The sequence below is a fragment of the Spermophilus citellus genome (genome assembly GCF_964194105.1).
Source record: "Spermophilus citellus genome assembly, chromosome: 3".
Lineage (NCBI taxonomy): Eukaryota > Metazoa > Chordata > Mammalia > Rodentia > Sciuridae > Spermophilus > Spermophilus citellus.
Genome location: NC_138184.1, coordinates 129,393,001 through 129,415,005, shown reverse-complemented (window position 1 = coordinate 129,415,005; position 22,005 = coordinate 129,393,001). Strand labels below are relative to the sequence as shown.

At 39.4% G+C, this 22,005-nt stretch overlaps 1 protein-coding gene across 1 annotated transcript in view; it reads left to right on the top strand.

The window, feature by feature from the left end:
- HECW1 (HECT, C2 and WW domain containing E3 ubiquitin protein ligase 1) overlaps window positions 1-18,489 on the top strand; it is a 344,889-nt gene extending 326,400 nt beyond the window's left edge. The window contains exons 25-30 of the mRNA XM_081288274.1: window positions 2,430-2,528; window positions 3,110-3,239; window positions 5,267-5,413; window positions 6,480-6,594; window positions 9,076-9,274; window positions 16,789-18,489. Of these exons, the coding sequence (XP_081144400.1) occupies window positions 2,430-2,528; window positions 3,110-3,239; window positions 5,267-5,413; window positions 6,480-6,594; window positions 9,076-9,274; window positions 16,789-16,900 (802 nt within the window). The 3' untranslated portion in view covers window positions 16,901-18,489. The remainder of the gene's footprint in view (window positions 1-2,429; window positions 2,529-3,109; window positions 3,240-5,266; window positions 5,414-6,479; window positions 6,595-9,075; window positions 9,275-16,788) is intronic.
- The last annotated feature ends 3,516 nt before the right edge of the window (window positions 18,490-22,005 follow it).

The window sequence follows — 22,005 nt, the reverse complement described above, 5'->3', positions numbered from 1 at the left end:
AAAGATGTTGTGTCCGCCAAAAACTAAAAAAAAAAAAAATATTAAAAAACTTCTCTCTCTCTCTCTCCCTTTCTCTCTCTCTCTAAAAAAATTAATAATAGAATTCCTAATATTAAATATCCCTTGTTTCCTAAAATTAAACATCTTTAATCATTTTGCATTGTTCTGGGAATGAATTGGTAGGTTCAATTCCATTGTGTTTTATTTAGAATTTTTGTATGTAAGAGTGCAATGTCTTTAGTTTCCTTTCTTGTTATCTTTTTCAGATTATGAGTTACAGTTATAGTAGCTCATAGTGATGAAGAAGTTTTCCACCCTTTCCTGATTCCTGAAACTATTTAAATAACAGAAGGGTTTTTCCATGTCTTAAGCGTTTGGAAGAATGTATATGTGTGTATACATATATATCCAGTCTTTTTAACATGTATATATATTTTTAATACATATCTACATATATATAAAAGACTGGCCATATATATGTATATAAGACTGGATATATATTTTTCCCCCACATCAATTTTGGAGACAATTATTTTTCCTCAAAGTTTACTGGTTTACACTATCGTTATGGGTCTATTTATTTCTTTTTTAATAATCTTGAGTAATTTTTATTTTGCTAGAAAATTTCCTAGGCATAGTGGTGCACACCTGTAATCCCAGCTATTCTGGAGCCTGAGGCAGAAGAATCACAGGTGTAAGGCCAGCCTGGGCAACTTAGCAAAACCATGTCTTAAAAATAAAAAGGGCTGGACATGTAGCTCAGCAATACAGCATTTGTCTAGAATGTGCAAAGCCCTAGGTTCAGTCCTTGGTTCAAAAAAGAAAGAGAAGAAGGAAGAAAATAATTCATTGAGATATTCAATTTTTAACATTAAATGAAAATGGTTATCTCTTAATGTTTTTGTGGATTCCATATCTGTATATACTTCCTACCTGCCATGATTGCTATTTCTCTTTCCTGGGCCACTGGGGGCTACCTCAAAGTGAGAGGGCACTTGGCCAGGCTGTGTTGATGTTTGTTCTGATCCTGATTTGGGTCAGTCATCTCCTCCTTAATGACCATGCCCAACTATCATGTTAGAAGCCCCATTTTCAATGCTTTAGAAACTGAGAAAGGTAGGTTAGCCATTATTGGCCTAAAAGTGAATGGTGTTTTTATACACAAAACTGTGTTTGCCATGTTGAACACAACTCAGTTATTGGGTGTCAGAAAAGAGAAGTGAGGGGTGAAGCTCTGGTACACATTCTAAGTCTTTTTTTTTTTTTCCTGTGAACCTCATGTGGTTGCACAGTGTCCCCACAGTACCTTCAATGAGACTCTGTTTGGCTCTAATCTCTTCAGAGTCAATAATATTGACATGTTATTTCATACAACATTTCAAATTGGCATGTTTGAGTTTATAATTATGCTTTTTCTATGGAATCAGATAATCTATTCATTTTAACTTTTTTACAACCTTTTGAGTCTAAAAATAGTCCCTCAAAGGCAGTGAAGATGAGTTAGTTAGAAATTCCAGCTGGGAAGATCTGAGAAATGGCACCAGTAGGTCCACCATTAAATGAATACCTAGTTAGGTAGAAAAACAGAGAGCCCCTGGGTTACACAAGTAGGTGCAGAGATGGGCATGACCCATATGGTAGGGAAGCACAGGGTATAGACCAAGCAGAAGGGAACCTGGTTTGGAAACAAGGCAAGAATGGGATCAAGCTCCAGGAAGCCACAGCATTTTGCTAAACAGGCCACCAGCAAAAATTCCAGATAGCTAATTGCCTCCCAAAAAGGATTTAAATCAGTAAGGGTCCTCACATCTGGAGGTGGCCAGGTCTGCATGAACAGTTCATCCTAGCAGAGACCTTGTTCTTTCTTTGTGTGTGGCTGGCAATGCTAATTAGTGATGCTCCCTGATGAATCTCATTGTGATTCCATGGAGCTCTTCCCCACTGTCTGCCAGCATGACTGCCACTTGTGATTCATACCCAAGTCCTGCACCTTTCAGCATGGAGCTTCAGGTGATGCTATAGAAAGCTTGAATAGGTAAGGACACAGGGTCCAGAAAGCTTTCTGTCCTTGAGTTCTGTCTCCCTTGGGTTCCAGTGTGGGCACCTTTTTCTCTGATTTCTCCTTTCCCCTTCCTGGGTGCTTTCCCCTTCCTGAGTCCTCATACTCCCAGATCTTTGAAGAGATTCTGGAGAAAATTAATCTGAGAAGTAGGGGAGAGGAGGTTTCCTTTAGTATACACCAAGCACACAAGAATGTTTATGGTAAAGAAGAAGAAGAATGGGTGCCTCCCTTATAACATCAACATCCAAATTCCTTAAGCAGCTTAATTTAAATATCATACAGAGACACATTTTAAAAATACAAATAAAAATATTTAACTGTAAATTCTCACTGACCCTTCCATTTCTCCACCTTCTCTGTGTTCCAGGTTCAGGTTTAGTGGTCGTATCCTAGGCCTGGCTTTGATCCATCAGTACCTTCTGGATGCTTTCTTCACAAGGCCATTCTATAAGGCACTCCTGAGGCTGTAAGTGTATTTATAGACCAGGGTTCCACCCAGCCCTGTCTGCACGACAACGGCAGCAACACCGGTCTTTCTGGTGCCTCTGGCCTTTTTGTCCCTGCTTTGCCCCAACCATTCCTGTTAGTTTTCTGGCAGTTTTCTGTTTTGGAGGTTTACACATCACACATACCTTTTAATACAAAAAAAAAAAAATGAGTTTGGAGATTTTACCTAAGCATAAGGGAAGACTCTGTTAGCCAAATATTATATCACAGATATGAATCAGCTTGTCTAAGAAATTTAATATTACAAACATTGCATTAAACTATTAAATAGAATTGATTTGTTTATTGCTTCGTTATTTTGAAATGAGAATCCACCAGTCAATAATTACTTCATGTTTATTAGTGTAAATATTTTATTAATTCCTTTTTAAAATTGTTGAGTGAACCAAAATCATTAAATATGCTGGTTCAAAAGTATCAAATGTTAGTCTGGGTTGGAGATGTTTCATCCAGAAGTGGCATAACCACAGTTTGGAATAAGGCCTGTGCCACCATTTGTTCAGTAATTCTGTCTGCCTTGCTCTCTTTGGATTCACTCAGGCCCTGTGATTTGAGTGATCTGGAATATTTGGACGAGGAATTCCACCAGAGCTTGCAGTGGATGAAGGACAACAACATCACAGATATCCTCGACCTCACTTTCACTGTTAACGAAGAGGTTTTTGGACAGGTTTGTGGGATATGAGCTTGAAAGATGGATTTTTGTGTTTTATTATGGAAAATGCACATCACATAAAATTTGCATCTTTTTAAAAATTTTTTTAGTTGTAGATGGACACAATTTCTTTATTTTATTTATTTATTTTGATGTGGTGCTAAGGATCAAACCCAGTGCCTCTATCACTGAGCTACAACCCCAGCCCTAAAATTTACTATCTTAACGATTTTTAAGTGTACACTTGAATAATCTTAAGTAAATTGTTAGGCATCTAATCAATCTCCAGAATTTTTTTCAACTTGCAAAACTGAAACACTACCCATTAAACTCTTCATTTCTCCCTTTCCCCAGCTCCTTATAACTACTATTCAATTTTTGTTTCTATAAATTTGACAACTCCCGATACTTCAAGTAAGTGGAAACACAACACCACTCTTTTGTGACTTTTCATTTAGTATAATATCCTCAATATTCGTCCATGTGGTAATGTGTCAAAATTTTCTTCTTTTTTAAGGCTAAATAATATTTCATTTTAAGTATGTGCCAGCGTTGTTTATCCATTCATCTGTTGATGATCACCTGAGTTTCTTCCATCCACCTCCTGGCAATTAAAAATAATGTATGTTTGAATTCCTGCTTTCAGTTCATTTGGATGGATACATACACCCAGAAATGAGATGATTACTAGATAGTATTGTAATGGGATTTTGTTTTTAAACTGCAGAAAAAGGAATTCTTTCGAATTATAATTCTTTGGTGACTACTTCCTTTAATAAATCTGCCCATGTCCTCTTCCTTCCTTTTCTTGTTATGACATGAATCTATTTAAGGCAGTTTTTGAAAATCCAATGTGATAATGAGTCAGAAAGCATTTGTGTAAAGTATATCATACACATGTAAGATATTGTTGTTATCTGTGCAACTACAAAAATAATTCTTTCATTTCCATCCAGATAGTCCTCCAAAATATGTCTATCATAATACTATTTAACAAGAAAAAGCTCCCCATGTGTTTTCTACTAGTATTTTTTTAGATAACATTAAATCTTTTGATCAAATGGATTACAATTTTATCAGAAGATAACCAAAGCTTAGGAAGATTTAAGAATCAGGTTTTGAGAACATCATTTTCGAGACCCCAAAAGCCCATTATATGGTAATTTATAATAGGATTGTTGTAAAATTTTAGTTAGAATACTTGATAAGTACCGTATGTGAATGTGGACAGTGTGCTGGTCAAGGAATGAGGATTACCCGCTCACTAATACAGATCACCCAGCACCCCATATCTCAGTCAAGGATCTTGGATAGGTCCTGGAAAATGTCAAAATTCTGTTATATTTCTTTTGTATAAACATTCCTCTGACGAATGTCCCCACACATAATTAAGAAAAAAACTACAACAAAAGTACATGTTGCCTACCCTCTTACCTTTGAAAAGACAGTACACAGATCCTAGCTGCGGGGTGCCTCATCGTACTAAGTGGCAGTATAATGCTTCTGTGTGTTACAGTTTCTCTTCTCAAGGTCAGGCTATCATTCTCCAGCCACCATTAGTCCCGGCTGTAAAAACTCTCTTCCCAATTCATTCTACTCCACTGTCACATGGACAAAACAAAACAAGCCTCTTGCCTTCTGCTATTTGGTTCTTGTCAATGTGAAGGGAAAATACGGCAGCTGTTACTTTGCTCTAATTGGGATTTGGGAGCACTAAGGATCTGACTCTAATGTTAAGACATTCAGCTCCATCTTGAAGGACAACCTGGGGCGTTTTCCTTTTGCTTCCATTATGCCTCATGAGTTAGAGAAACATCTTTCTTTTTATGATACAAACATTATAGCTCTTCTGAAGTGCGTAAGCATCTGCTTTGAACAATCAAAGCCTTCTGCATGACTTCCACAAAAGGAAAAAGAACTGAAGAGGCACTAATGCTGAAATGTACAGAAGACTTTATATTCCGCGATCCTTCTAAAATCACAATGTCTCCCTGGGAGATCAGCTGAATTGATAAGCTTCTGATCTTCCTGTTTCCTACAAGGTAACAGAAAGGGAGTTGAAATCTGGAGGAGCCAACACCCAGGTGACGGAGAAGAACAAGAAGGAGTACATCGAGAGGATGGTCAAGTGGCGGGTGGAGCGTGGCGTGGTGCAGCAGACTGAGGCACTGGTGCGGGGCTTCTACGAGGTGAGACCCCAGTCACAAACAAACAGGAATTAAAATGCGAAGTGAGAGAATGGGGGATGTGGTCCACGCTTGCGAAATTGGAATGTTGTTATAATCACTTTGTGCCACAGAATCCGTGCTGAGGGGTAAATAGCAGTGACAGTTGCTAGACTTCCTGTGCTCGAAAAAAATGATCCTTACATTTTTTCCAGCTTAGAAATAACAGGCTATGAAGGTTTGCTTAAGTCTTGAAAGGTTTTCTTTCCCTGCCTGAGTGAAAAAGAGCATCCACCACTTTTCCAACCACCACTAGTTTGATTAAAGGAGGCACCATCACAGACTTTCGCTTGAGCCTGGCACACTGGGCATGAGATGTAAAGCCAGAGCAGGGGGCTCTAACAAACAGGTCCTTCCAGATCTTTATAAAAGGGAGGAAGGAAGTGGGGACTGTATCAAAATACAGGAATGAGTCATAATTTTATGTGAAAGGATAAGTATGTTTTAAGTGAAATGGTAATGATTTAAGTGATTTGGATTTTTTGCCTTTAAAATGCAATGCTACTTGGAAGTTTAACTGTGGCTCCAGAAAGTTGAGTCAGTTTTGTTTGTGACACCTAAATATTTAACTCAATGATTGTCTTGGTCCTTCCAAACTACTATAACAAAACACCATATACTGGATAGCTTATAAGCTACAGAAATCTATTTCTTGCAGTTTGGGAGGCTGCAAAGTCCAAGATCAAGGCACTAGAAACTTTAGCATCCTACAAGGGCTCACTTCCTTATTCACAGATGGCATCTTCTCACAAGGGCACTAACCCCATTCCTGAGGGCTCTACCCCATAACCTAATCACCTCCCAAAGCCCCCTATTCCTAATACCTTCAATTTGAAGGAGAAAATTCCAAAACATGAATGGAGAGGTAGGGCACCAGCATTCAGACCAAAGCAATGATTTTTAACTTAAAAATGATTATATATTGTTGCAGTCATGATCAGTTTCCCACTTTAGCCCCTGGCAATAATAATCATGAGTTTGACCTTCCTATGGGTTTGGGCTTGTGTGCTGAAGTTAGTTTGTATTTCAGGTTGTAGACTCGAGGCTCGTCTCAGTGTTTGATGCCAGGGAGCTGGAGCTGGTGATAGCTGGCACCGCAGAGATCGACCTGAACGACTGGCGGAATAACACTGAGTATCGGGGAGGTAAGCTAGCAGCAGTTGTGACAATACTGTCACAAATAAAATTCATCGCTTCTTAAAAATTTTTGTTGGGCTAAAAGTGACCTAACATAAAACTGACCATTTTTAAATGAACAATTCAGCCAGGCACAGTGGCACACACCCGTAATCCCAAAGGCTCGGGAGGGTGAGTCAGGAGGATTGAAAGTTCAAAGCCAGCCTCAGCAACTTAGTGAGGTCCTAGCAAATTAATTAGACCCTGTCTCAAAATAAAAAATAAAAAGGGCTGGGGATGTAGCTCAGTAGTTAAGTTCCCCTGAGTTCAATCCTGGTACAAAATAAATAAATAAAATGAACAATTCGGTGTCATTTTGTACATTCACAAAGTTATGCAACATGATCTATAGCTAGTTTTAAAATATTTTCATCACCCCAAAAAGAGACCCTATACCCACTAAGCAGTTTTCCACCACCAAATCTCTCCTCTCCCCCACCCCTAGCAACCATCAATCTGCATTTCTGTTTCTATGGACTTACCTATTCTGGACGTGTCTTATAAATAGAATCATACAAAACACAGTCTTTTGTGTCTAGCTTCTTTGACTAGCATACTGTTTTGAGATTCATCATGTCATGGCATGTCTCAGTACCTCATTCCTTTCTATGGCTGAGTTAATATGTATGTAATTCTTCATTCTTGTTTTTGTTTGTGGTGCTGGGGATGGAACCTAGGACCTTGCACTTGTCAGGCAAGCCATCTACCACTGAGCTACAGCCCCAGCCAATTCATCACTTTTTGAAGACTACAAACTTGGCCTGACTTCAGTACAGAGCAGGTGCTTGTCCAGCTTCCAACATGAACCTTCTTTCAGGCGACCGTAACCCCTGGGCTAACCCCATATAAACACTTATAGAGAACACTCCATCCATGGGCAGCTCCCAAGTGGTTTGCAAGCTATCGAGGAGGTGTCTCTCACTTCCTGTGGAATTGGATCCCTCTTCACCCCATTCCTGCTTTGCTTCAGTACAGTTTTGTGGTTTCTCTGAATCTAATTTCTAACCCCTCCTAACAATTCATCTTACACACTGCCAAGTTAGCCTTCCTGAAACATTGTTTACACCAGGCCACTTCCCTACTCACAAAATAAGCTCCTTATCACCAGAGTTTTTCAAAGATGTTTTTTTAAGCCTTAAAGCTCTCCCCTTATGTAATATATTCAAAGAAACCCCAGTCAATATAACAGAGAGAAACCTAAGGGCATCAGTTCAGCCTCTGTTTCCCCACATTCACTTGACAATGAAAGCCATCTGGGACCTCTAGACTGGCCTAGTATGAAAACTACTGGCCCAAGGTGTCAAGTCAGAGTCTCTGCCCACCTGTTACGGCCTCTAATGCCCCCAGCAACTTCCCTCCCAATCTTCCTCTAATTACCCCCATGTTTCCTGCATGGTTTCCTCATTCTCTCTACTGTTTACTTCCCCTGCCAGAAATGACTTCCCCTTTTTCTCCCCTTACACAAATTCTTTGCATGATTAACTCCCACCCCACTTGCTTTAAGAAGCTCTGTTTTGTGGTTGTTGTTTGTTTGGTGGTATTGGGGATTAAACCCAGGATCACCCTACTACTGAGCTATAACCCCAGCCCTTTCATTTTTATTTCTTATTTATTTATTTTTTAAATTTTGAGACAGGAGCTCACTAAGTTTCCCAGACTGTCTTTAAATTTACAATCCTTCTATCTCAGCCTCCTGAGTAACTGGGATTAGAGCCATGTACCAAAACACCCAGCTGATTTCAGGCTGGAGAACTACTGCTACATAGGTACAGGGTTATCTTTGGGGGGGGGGCAATAATGGCTGTTTGGAGCCTGGAATATTCCTTTCACCAAGTTTGCTGTTTACCTTCAGTCTTTCTCAATTTCTAGACTCTCCTGTAGTAGATGGTTGCCAAGATCTAAGACTTCAGAACAAAGAAATACAATGAAATACTGTATTCATGGAGGATATATGTTTACCAACCTTTTCTATTCCTTGTCCACAGTTACATAAGACAGGAACATTTCGGGTGGTGTCCCAATTGTTTAAATAGAAAGCAAAATGCCTCTGAGGACATCTCTCAGGTCCTTTCATAAAATAGCTATTTTCTAAATCTGCTTTTGTTTTAAAGCTTGACCTAGTTACACAAATTACTTTAGACCCATCTTTCTTCGTGTATATATATATATATATATATATATATTTTAGATGTTGGAGCTTTATTTTATTTGTTTATTTATATGTGGTGCTGAGAATCAAACCCAGTGCCTCGCACATGCTAGGCAAGCACTCTGCCACTGAGCCACAACCCCAGCCCCTAGACTCATCTTTCTAAAGGTCATTATTAGAAAAATCAGCAGATTCAAAACCACTGTTCAGCTAACATACCTGATGTGTGTTTCATTCTCTCCCCTCTGCCCCCTTCCTCCTTTTCCCACAATCTCTATTTCCCTCCCTTTGCTCCGCTCAGGTTACCATGATGGGCATCTTGTGATCCGCTGGTTCTGGGCTGCAGTGGAGCGATTCAATAATGAGCAGAGATTAAGATTACTTCAGTTTGTCACGGGAACATCAAGTGTGCCCTATGAAGGCTTTGCCGCCCTTCGTGGAAGCAATGGGCTTCGGCGTTTCTGCATAGAGAAATGGGGGAAAATTACTTCTCTTCCCAGGTACATAGCTCCTGTCAGCCTTCAGGAAACTTGCTGTAGAGGGCATAGTGTACTTTGCTATTTACGTCTGGGTAATCACCCTTTGAGATGGGATTCTTTTTTTAAAATATATTTTTTTAGTTGTAGATGGACACATTTTATTTATTTTATTTATTTTTATGTGGTGCTGAGGATCGAACCCAGTGCCTCACACGTGCTGGATGAGTGCTCTACCACTGAGCCAAAACCGCAGCCTGGAGATGGGATTCTTGCTTGTCACCCAAAGTATGGTTTGAGTTACTACTGAAAGGTGTGGGTGAGGTATCTCTGAGACTTGGAATGAGACTATACTCTTAGCAAGGTTTTGATGATCAATGGAATGTTGAGCGCACTGTCTTGGCCCATGTATAAGTCGCGGGAAGCTTTCCAACTTAATTTGAAGAGTAATGTCTAACATGCGGAAGGAGGAAAGCAGGGGAAAGATAGTGAAAGATGCTGGAGGAACCCCGCCAGCACCATGTCATTTTTCTACAGCATGTTACTTGATACTATGTAGAATAGTTATATATTCACATATGTTTCGTATATTTCCTGCTAAACTTAAAATATGTGAGTATGAGGTGATAGGTATCCCTGTGTCTTTATAGTGACTTCCATGTAGTACACTATTGTGGGATAAATGCAGAAAAGGAGGAACTGGGGCTCCAGGCAGTTTTACAGAATAAATTCTCTATGCCATGAGTTTCAATCCCAACACTTCCTGGATCCTTTCTATGCCACTTCAAGTAGTATAATCCTGATCAATGAAATAAAGAACACTAAGGGATACTTCTACATAGGTATCACAGTCATAAATACTGCTTCAGCAAAACATTGATTCCCTGTTTTCTTCTTCTGATATTTTCTAATTTTAAAGGAAGGTTTACAATTAATTCAGATATATTTCTACATGGTAATCACTGTTAGTCAACTTTCCATTACTGTAAAAAAATACCTAGGATAAATCAACTTGAAAAGAAAAGAGATTGATTGTGGCTCACAGTTTTGGAGGTTTCAGTTCATGACCAATTAACCATGTTGCTTTGGGCCTGTGGTGGCATGGAGGAAGCACATGGCAAGAGGAGACCCATTCATCTCATGGCTGGGTGAAAGAGAGAGAGAGAGAGAGAGAGAGAGAGAGAGAGAGAGAGAGAGAGAGAGAGAGAGAGAGAGAGGAAGAACAGTATAGACTAGAGTCCCCATATTTCCTTCAAGGACATGCCTCCCATGACCTAACTTCCTCCAGTACACTCTATACCTTCCTACCAGCTTCCAATCATATCACTCTGAGGACCAAGACTTTAATATATGGGCCTTTGGGAGACATACCAGTTCCAAACCATAGCACCATGCAAGTACCTTTCCCTATCATAGAAGGATTTACTGGACTCTTGTTCTCATCCAACTTTCCCAGACTTCCTGGTGTCCTGGGGACAATGCACCTGAGGTTGGTGAGCTTTGATGGGTATACCCAGATAGTTAACAACAGTTGAAATTTCTGGTGCAGTTATCTCAAAGGATCTCATCAGCATGATTCCACCAAAAGCTGAACCTCCTGAATGAAGTCTCACAAGAAAATAAGAACAAAAATATCAGAATTTCTACTCATGTAGTTTAATGATAGGTTTCGAGAATAAAGCCATTTTTTTTAAACATTCTGCCTTTATTTTAGAGAAATGCAGTTTGAGTCATCACTCAGTGATTGCTTACCCCTATGTATAGTCTGAAGCTTGAGGAAGGAATGAGACACAACAGGGTACCTGCTTACACTCTAGGGGGAAACAACCTGATGGCAACAAATTACAACATAAGGTAGAATCAGAGAAATGCAAGGGGGTTAAAACAATTTGAGAATGTGAAACAGAGACTGAATCCTTATTAGGTTGCCCATAGAAGAGGCCCCAAAGAAACTGGCATTGAGGTAGACATTAGGAGGCAAGGATTATGGATAGAGAGAATTCTAGGCTGAGGGAGTAGCATGAGCAAGGCCTGGAGTAAGCATTGGCCATCACAGAAGATAAGATGAGATGTCCCAAGAGATATCACAGGTATGGAGTTGAGATTGTCTAGTGGGCCACCAACAAAGGACTCATCTGAGAAGTCTCTGCCTCATTCTTCAGAAAGTGAGTCATTGCCTTTGTCACCATTACACTCAAAGTTTTGAAAGCTTTGAAAGATGCATTAATACTTTTCACTCCACATAAAGGGCTCTTAAAAAGGGCATTGGGCTTTTGGAACAGATTTGTCACATCTGGACCAACCCCTAAAAAAAGGATGATGTGTGAGCCCTGAAGAAGGTTTCTGGGGGGGAAGTGAGAACTTTTTCCTGGGACAGGAGGACTCCCAAGAAGCAAATGCCCCTGAGAGGACGATGAAAATAACCCACTGAATATACCCCCTTGAACAGGCTGCTTTGTACAGTCTCCGAATATTCATGAACTTTAAAAGTGTCACCTGTGTGTAGAGAGACAAACATAACCTCTGGCTTCCCAGAACCGGTTCAGGAAGTACTGGCCAGGCCACGTGGCAAGCAGCAGGAAGCCCTGAGGCCCACAGAACCCTCAAAGCAGACTCAAGGTGCCCCAAGGCTTCCCACAGGCTGTGAGCCTCAGCAGGGTTGGCCTACACCCAGGAGAGGGGGGGCCGCCCAGGGCTATTATTTCCTCAGATCTTTTCTCTACAGAAAGAAAAAGGCAGCTGGTTTCCCAGGTGAAAGTGCCAAAGAGTGTCATAGCAAAACCCCAGTGGTAATCCAGCCTAAATAAAACCTTTGCATCTGTCCAAGTCTTTGCCTTCTAAAAAGTGTATGAGGCGGAGGAAAAATGACTTCGAAGGTAGTCGTTTCTAGGAAGAAATTTAGTATTCTTTCCAGTGGAAAACCTTTGTATACCGCCATAGCTGAAGTCTACGAGAGGTAAAATCGGCACTGGGGTTGAGGTCAGGGAACTTGGAGGCTGGGTGCCTAACGGGTTATCCATATGGACTTACCTGCTACACAGTTTGGTGGGAGAACTTGAAATGGAAAGGAAGATTTAAGATAAGTACCAGAGATTTTAGTGAATGCAATATCTAAAAACTCAGAGAGCCAGAAGGAGTAGAAGGTATATCTAGATCACTGACTATTTTAGACATAGCCTACAGAAAAAAAATAATAATAATTCTCTACATCATAACTCAGTATGTGTATATGTGCTGGTTTGCATGTATGTATGTGTATATCTGAAATTTCCTTAAATCAAGATTTTATGCTTATTACCTGCATTACATACTACTTTCTACTCCACCTATTTTACTAAAATAAAGTGTAAGAATCTGTAGTTTAAAAAAAAAAGATCTAAATGGCATGAGTTTTAAAGACAGAAATTTTTGATCAAGGATTGCAAAGTAATAATCTGGAATTCACAGTGAGGAGTGAGAATGTTCATCTACATTACAGAATGTGGGACACTAGACGGTATCTCCTCATAAGGACTGGAGAAGGGACACTGGAACGTCTGGAAAGACTTTAAGGAACTTGGAAAGTTTTCTTGCTTTGATCAAGAGCTTAAGGAAGGAACATAGAAAATAGGTTAGAGCAGACATAGCCCCAGGCACAGAGGTGAGGCGACAACCAAAGGAATTTACATTTGAGTCAGGAGCCAAGGATATCAGAGCCATGGGTCATGAGTGGATCAACGGACCTAAAAGTTGCTAAGGAAATTCTAATGTACTTTACTGTAGATGTAAACTGAACCCAGGCCCAGAACTTGTTGGTAGTAGTTAGCTTACTGTGCAGCAATGGTCCTCAAGATAGGGGTGAAGGTGATTTTGCACAATCCATGGAACATTGGACCATGTCCGAAGACTTTGGGGGTTATGAGAATATCTTAAAATGCACAGGACAGCCTCCACTACAAAGAATTATCAAGTTCAAAATGCTAATAATGCCTAGGTGAGAAACTGCTAAGACTAGAAGAGAACTGACAGAGGAGTCCTGAGGAAGCCATCAAGGAGCCCAGGAGAGAAAACGGGAGCCATTGGGAAACCAAAGAGAAGCCAAGAGGGGAGAGGTGTGCAAGAGCAAGAGCTACCAAATGCTGGTGGGAGTAGAGTACAGACTTTCTGGGGATCAAGAAGTTATTGACAAAGTTGAAAAAGTGGGTTCAGCCGGACACGGTGGTGCATGCCTGTAATCCCAGTGGCTTGGGAAACTGAGGCACAAGGACTGATTGCGAGTTCAAAGCCAGCCTCAGCAATGGTGAGGCACTAAGCAACTCAGTGAGTCCCTGTCTCTAAATAAAATACAAAATAGGGCTAGGGATGTGGCTCAATGGCCGAGTGCCCCTGGGTTCAATCCCGGGTATCCCCCACCAAAAAATGGGTTCAGCAGGGATGAGGACAACGCCCATCCAAATGAATGAGGCTATCATTAGGCAGGGGAAGAAGATTAGCCTGAAGGAAAGACACCACTTTCACAACTGGCCTCACAACTGGCTAAGCAAGGAGCAGCAAGGACTAGTGACTGGACTGTCTGGAGTTTTGTTTGTTTTTGACCAGCGTTAAGGTCTCTACTGGGTGGGACCAAGACTTTCTTTGACACTGCCCAAATTTATCCATTGAAGTGTTAACATCGGAAACATTAGAGGAGACAAAGAGATCAACTATGCAGGTGACACAAATTAGTAGAGTAAGCTAAGTGCAGCACAGTCCAAATCCAAAATCTTCCCAAAGTTTTGGAACCCTAGGTTGGCATCAACATAAATTTAAATGGAATTTAATATGGCATGATTAGAAAGATCCTTGTGGAGTTTCAAAGCATGAATTATGAGATGAGGGTGACTCATTTGCAGTAGGTCATGGGTAAAACACCAGGATATTAAATCACCACAGTATGACACAGTTCCTAAAACCATTATGATAATCATAGTTACATTATTAAGAGAGTCTTATGTTTAAATAATGATTCACGGGTGATGAAAGGCATTTATGGGTGTTCTATCCTCAATTCTCCCCAAAACCCTCTACAGCCTATATTATTATCCCCGTTGCACAAGTGAGAAGACTGAAGCTCAGAAAAACTAACTGAATTTTCCAAGGTCATAAAGCTGGTTAGTGGCTGACTGGGATCAGAATAGAGGTTTTTCCAAACCATTTCCCTACACCCACCTAGCAGCACTTGGTCCAGTGCACAGGGACTTATGTAAGCAAGTGCTGTGCTATTCGAACCACACCTGGAGGGTTGCGAGCACATGGGAATGCTGAATTGAATTGTGACTTGATTGCATCCACTCATTCTAGATGACAAACTAGAACTTATCTAAGGGAGCTAACCAAAGCTACTGATAAATACAATAATAATTAACTAGTAAAGAAACTATGGACATTCAGACTAAGTTTTGTTTGCAAGTGCTTTCTGCTTATTCCCCAGATTTATCTTAATCATGATTAATTTGATTCCAACTGATTTGTAAATGAGATTTTTTTTTCCTGTAGTATTGCTACAGAGAAAAAAAAATTGGGTGGAGAATTGTCCCCAAGTGCCATTAAAATGACCAGAGGAAAACCAAAGAAGATGTCTGCCTGTTCAAATCACACTCCTGGCTAATTCATCTAGTTTCAAAAGCACACTTGGGATTTTTCTGCCCAACTTGACTTGGTTAGCCCAGGGCATATTCTAGTTTCAATCTTTCTGAAGATAAATAAGAATCGTTGACCTCATTGTCCTACTTGGTTTGCTGACTTCCCTTTCACTTTCAAATACTCAAATACTCTCTTTTAGGAAAATATTTCAATAAGGAAGGAACCTAGGCCTGCGTGAATCTTAGGTAATAACCAATGAACACTGCTATTTTTGGTTTTTTCCCAGTTAAGTCCTTAAGGCCTAAGGGCAGATACTGCATTGTCCTGTGTCCATCTTCTGAGTTTGAAGGGGCTGTGGGGGAGCAGAGAAGGGGATTCAGGACAATTCCCCAAGGACAACAAGGGAGCTGTTACCAGAAGGACAAATGGATGCTAGGAAGACAAAATCAAACAACAAAACAACAACAGCAAAAATACCAGCATCCTCGCCAGACATGCAGGAAAATTCATCTTACCCTCTTCCTCTTTCCTCCTTCTTCATCCCCCATCCCACATAATCTCCCCCTACCCTGAGTGCTGCATCAGCCTGCACAATGATCTGATATTCTGATTTATATATTACAAAACAAAGGAATAAATAACAGACAATTGCCCAAAGGATCTTATAATTTTTAATGTCCCAAACAAAGTTCTAATGGGAAAAGTTTAATTTTGCTTATTTGTATGTATGTTTGTTTTATGGTTTTATTTTGTTTTATATTATTTTGAGTACTATATTTCTCTGCTGATTGGTGTCACAAAACAACAAGATCAACACACCACTCCTCCTAGGGAGAAAAAGATTTCAAATTAATCTTCGGCTGTATTAGTCACCTTTCTCCCCACTTTGATACAAGACTCAAGATCATGTCTTCATACATGTAAAGCTGCTTTTTCCTTTTTTTTTGATAGAATGCTAGAATTCAATCTATATTAAGAAAAATCTGGATTACAGAGGTAACTTTCATCCTCTTAAATCAATAACTTATCATTATTATTTTTTTTTTGTTGGTCGTTCAAAACATTACATAGTTCGTCGTGTATTTAAAAAATAAAAGCAATTAAAAAAAAAGACTCAAGATCAACAGAAGCTTCCACAGATAAGCAACTTCGAACAGGAAGCAGCTAGTCAGGTGATCTGAATCTCAGATCAGATCACCTGAGTAGGAGAAATCTTGTGTACTCCTCTCTACTCATTGCTAGAGACCCATATGGGTGTTTCCTGGCCCGTGTATTAGCAGAGTGGCAGGGAAGACATTCCTATCTAGGGCAGATGCTGGCAAGCATAGGCCTGCAGGATGAAGCACATAACGAAGACAGCAGAATCTGGGACAGTGGTCTGAGGATGTCCCAGGCATTGAGAGAAGGCCATCTCACCAGTTCAGCTTTTCTCAGAAATGCACTTCAGCTTTAGGTGATGCATGTTCTACCAGGGCAGAGGAGTCAGACTTTTCCCCAGGGCACACCTGACTTGAATGCAGAATTGGATCTCAGATTCCACAGCACTATGGACTCCTTCCAGTTGATACACATGATTTACAGAGGCTCAAAAATCAGGACTAGGCAAGAATACTTGGGAATATGATCCTTTAACAGAAATTCTATTTCTGCCTCTTTCACTGAAGTTCATATCTCAATTGCAAAATCAGAGTGATACCATAGAGTTGATATATGGTTTGCTTGTGTAGTCCTAGTATAGTGTAGTTCACTTACAAATACCACTCATTTCTAGTTGTTCCATTCCCTTTACTGGTCTGTTTATGTCTAGAAGGCTATGGTTCATAGTTTGCAATGTTTTATGGTCCTGCTCACTTTTGATTACATTCTGAAGTCATAGATATATCCAGAAACAGTTGTATCATTGAAACACTCTCACCAATCTTTTCTCCTCCATTCAGGGCACACACGTGCTTCAACCGATTGGATCTTCCACCATATCCCTCATACTCTATGTTGTACGAAAAGCTTTTAACAGCAGTAGAAGAAACCAGCACCTTTGGACTTGAGTGAGAAAATGGCACCTCGCCTGACATTTTCCTGGCCAGTGACATCACCCAGTTCTGGGATGACCCCCTTTCCTTTTCCCTTGATCAACTCTCCTTTGATTTTGGTATTCCATGATTTTTATTTTCAAACCAAATCAGGATTGACAAAAGCTGTGCATGAAGAACTGCCTTCTTCTAAGATCTAACCTTCAGGCTTATCTCCTCTGTTTTCAAAGAACTGCTAGCCTGTATGCAATATTAAAAACAGCTGTCTCAAGGTCTGTGCATATCTCCACATACCTCCATTACTAACAATGAAATACGAATGCAAGTTACGCTACACTTGACCAAATGGTAATAAATGTTTACTTCCATTTCTATCATTTAAGAGAAAATTTGAGCATTAAGCATTCCAAGCTTTTATACACCCATGTCTTCTAAGCAGAACCATCATTTTTTTTATCATTTCTAACAACCAACTCCAAACCTAGAAGTTGATCAACTCTTTGTTTTCCTCCCATTCTGCTTTACTCTGTGCATATTATCCATTCAAAGGACAGCAGTGGCAAAACTGAAATTTTTATATATTCATGATTTACAGGTGGCATCAGTCCCATCAGGTGGAACTAGCCTAGCCATATGGTGCATATACGACACTCCCAACAATTACCCACAGCAAATAATACACATCCTGCTGATGAGATGCAGTGCATCCCAAAGGTTGTGGGGATTGTGGGCTCAACTTGGGTTCAGAGAAGTCTAGAGGGGGAGCACTCTTGGTGAACACTTACCACATAAGAAACACAAACCTGTGCACATGTCTAAGAAGGATATTTTGATTAATGTAGACCGAAGGAGGAGGCTCAACCCCATTGTGTTGTATAGAATGTTGGAAAGCAAACAGAAGAAAGAAAAAGACATATCACATTGAATTGAATATCTGAATTCTACACTGTTTTGTTCAGTCTAGCTACCATTCTCCTTCACAAAAGAAAAAATAATGTATATATAACCTTGTGACTTTCGTTAAAGCCAAGTTTACTTACTTGGCAAACTTTTTTTTTAACTTTGGTATTGATTTTTTCATACTTGTTTCTTCTCTTTTTTAAATTATGGTTATCAAGTTCCTTCACATCTGATTGTCCACAGGGACAATATGAAATAAGAAGCTGCAGAGAGTGATGGTGCTTGTTAGGGATCAAGGGCAATATGTACTTCTCCTTCATCCATAGCAATCCTCCAAAGGCACATTGATTAGTGTCAAAATAAATATCCAGTTTCTTTTCACCTTCAATAAAAAGATATCTCAGAAAACTTTGTGTTTTCAGAAAAGCAGTTGCAGGCTCCAATGACAGCCTCACCTCTTGATTACATTTGAGATAAACCCAATCATAATGGTCATTTGCTATTTTTGTGACCTTGTTTTCCATGTTGTCTGAAATATGTCATAAATGGAAGTGTTTTTCTTCACTGGGAAAAGAAGAGCTAAAGAGACCCAACTATTTAAATGTCACATTGTTTTCAGTGTATTAAAATAGGGAGAAATGTAAGACAACATTGATTTCAGATCAAGCCCTGCCTTATGGCTCCTTATATTGTGTCTGGGCAGTTCATTATTTGTGTTCCCTGCATTCTAAAATAAAACATTTTCTTAGTAGAAATTATTTACAATGTCCAGCATCCCTTCATGCTGTGTAACTATTGTCAATCAGTAGTATGTTATATGTGTTAAATTTACCCTTCCTTGTGGTCTAAAAAGAATATTTACCAAGATGAGATAAATGATACAGAATTTGAAAGTAATGGATTCCATTGGAGCTGTTAATTTATTTATGAAATTAGAACATAAGAATTGCCGGATGCAGTTGCTCATGCCTGTAATCCCAGCAACTCGAGACTGAGGCAATAGTAGGATCATAAGTCCAAAGTCAGCCTCCACAACTTAGTGAAGCCCTAAGCAACTTAGAAAGACCCTGTCAAAAAAATAAAATAAAAACAGCTGGGGATATGCCTCAGTGGTTAAGCATGCCTGGGTTCAATACATGGTACAAAAAAAAAACATAAGGATTACTCAAATCATTTTTATCATATGCTTAGTCTAATATTTTGAAAAGCAACTCTAATACAGGGGCATCTTTCATTTTCAAAATTTGGTGTTATACAAATATTCATTAATTCAAGCATTCAACTTTTTTTTTAGTACTTATATTATTTGTTGGAAAGAAAACTGAAAGGAAAAGATAAAGCCTACTCCTAGAGTTTTACATAAATATCTAATTAATCTATTAATTTGATTAATTAATATTTATTCTACCCTTATTATACAAAAGGAATAAGTTATCTTGGAAATTATATATAAATGGATAACATGGGTATAGATGGTTCCTCAATTAACATCCTTATCTACCTCTCCCACCAATGCCTTGGCTCTAGATGTATCCCACCTAGCATCACAGTGTTTCATAAATGTGCAAAATGCCATAAAGAGATACTGATGTCAATGTCACCTAAAAAAAAAACGTAAAGTTTGCTTAATGAGGCCCCAGCATTCCATTACAGCCTTGCTGTAAGGACATCACAGTGAAGATGAGCTCAGAAATCAGTCGTTGAAGGATCTTTTCTATCTCATACATGAAGCTGATTTGGAAATTATGTCTAGTTTCACCACAAATAGCTACAGAACTGAATTTTGATATTAAATTTCACCAGATAGAGATGTGAACCACCTTGAATTATATAATTCAATGGGTGAGGAAGATCTATTTGTTACCATACATAATTTTTTTCTAGCTTGAAAGCATAAGTTTTCTCCATGAAAGCAAATTTCAGAATTAGTCACTTATAAGTCACAACCCCCCCCCACCCCCAAACAAGACTTTTTTAGATCTAGTTTTAGTAAGGGTGTAATGTTTTATTGGGAGAGAAACAAGAACAATAAATAAGAGAAAATTCATGTTACAATTTTGAAAAATGCTTTTAAATGCTATAAGAGATTATAATAATAATTTCATGGATACCACAAATGTTTTCTTAAATGACAATATTTTTTATATTTTTTTTAGTTGTAGATGGACATGATGCCTTTATTTTATTTATTTGTGTGTGTGTGTGTGTGTGTGTGTGTGTGGTGCTCAGGATCAGACCCAGTCCCTCACATGTGCTAGACAAGCATTCTACCACTGAGCTATAATCCCAGCCCCACAAATGTTTTATTCTATAATACAAAGATGATTATCCCCCAAATACAAGCTGACTCTGCAGGATCTGAGGGATAAGTTTAGTGTACTGAATTCTTTGTGACTTCCTATGTATGTAAACTGTTAAAGCTGTGAAAACTTTTTTTACTACCATCGCTACTGTAGCACAAAAATTGCTGGAAGGTGGTAACAAAAGTAAGAAAGAGAGATGATTTTTTTTGGCAGGCTGCAAACATGAAAGATTTCAATCTTCTTCCTTTAAATGCATGATCATAGGTCTTTGAACAGTGAGAATATTTGTGTGGCAAGCCAATGAGCTGAGTTTTCCAAGCAAGTTCTAATCCTGTATCAAGTGAATCACCAGTCCCTGGTCAAACCATGTGTCTGAAATTTGGGTTCAGAAAATTTCTCAATTGCCACAAATGTTTTCCCAGTCAAGATGAAACACTTTCAGATGAAAGTAGTTAGAACTTTACATAACAAATGTGGTGCTTTATTATTATTATTATTATTATTATTATTATTATTATTATTATGTATTTCAGTGTTCATTATTAAAATTACTGCAATACTATATCATAAAAATCTGGGATGGATGTTCCAGCCATCACAAGGTCCAAAAGAGAAAGTGTTATTTTCCTGTTAGTGACATGTAGTCCCTTTGTTCTAGTAGAAAAAAAGGTGCCTAGAGGTAGAATATAGAGTAAATATTGTTCCATTAGCCTACTTCCTGCAGCTTCCAATTTATCTAAGAAAATGTCTATTAACAATTTTGTTAAAAAGTCTTTGTTCTAGTCAATAGCAGGAGCAGTCCACATTACTGGGCTGATTTTGCTTATAACGACAAGAGAAATGTCACGTGATACTCAGGCCGCGCTTTCTCTTCCATCATACAACGTTCAAGGAATGTCAATAAACTCACTTTGGTATGGCACTGTGTATGCGCTTTATTGCAAAGGGAAGTCTAGGGGAACGCATAACAATTTGTATCCTGTCTGTATCCTGACTAGATGCAAGTAATAAAACAACACAGAAAGCTAACAGCTATTTTGATAAACAATCCTCAGGAAAAATAAAATCCCTTATCAAACATAGTACATGCTCACAAATCCATGAAATAAAGGAACAGCTTTTGTAACAGGTTCCTTGTGTGTGCCTATTAGAGCTACACTCAAACCAAATGGGCTTCATTTGTGAGAGTTCTTTAGGCTGAACCAGGCCAACAGTTGCTTTGTTTCTGGTAAATTAGTTGCTCGGCTACCTTGTCTTGGAGGCGGGGGGGGGGGGGGGGGGGGGGGGGGGGGGGCGCTAGAGAAGCGGAATCAACACTCAGATTCCGGGAGCTGGTGAAAGAACTGGCTGGAGACCCACCTCAGGTCATCATCCAGTAGCTCAGTTTATTTTTGGAATGCATATAATTGTTATAGGGGTCAGATGGGGCATGCTCATCAATCATACACAAGCAAGATAGTCTCCATAAGCCTATCATCTTATGCCTAATGTAACCACACTATGAGGATGCTCTAAATATTGCTATCATCAGGAAGGGTCTTTGTCCCTAGGGGAGGGGGTTTCTAAGTTAGTAGTTCCATGCCTGAAGCTCCTAGCTATCAGTTTCCTAGCCTGGCAGCTTGGCAAAGCTAACCACAAGTGCTAAGGATGTAGATTCACTAACGGCTCGCTAGAGCAGAGCATCCCATCCTGCAGGTGTTCCTATCAGGCCTGAAAAAGTATAGATTCTTCAAGCCCTCCAAGCTGCTCATAGCTTCTAGCTGCTAGCTGTAAACTGAAAGTTATTCCAACAAACAGTGGCTTCGATGATAACCTACCTATTGAGATGCATCTAGGAAGACTTCATGCCTGACACCCGGTATGGTGCTGGGACAAAGGGGTTCCATGAGCAAACCTGTGCCCTATAGTACCTATCACAAAT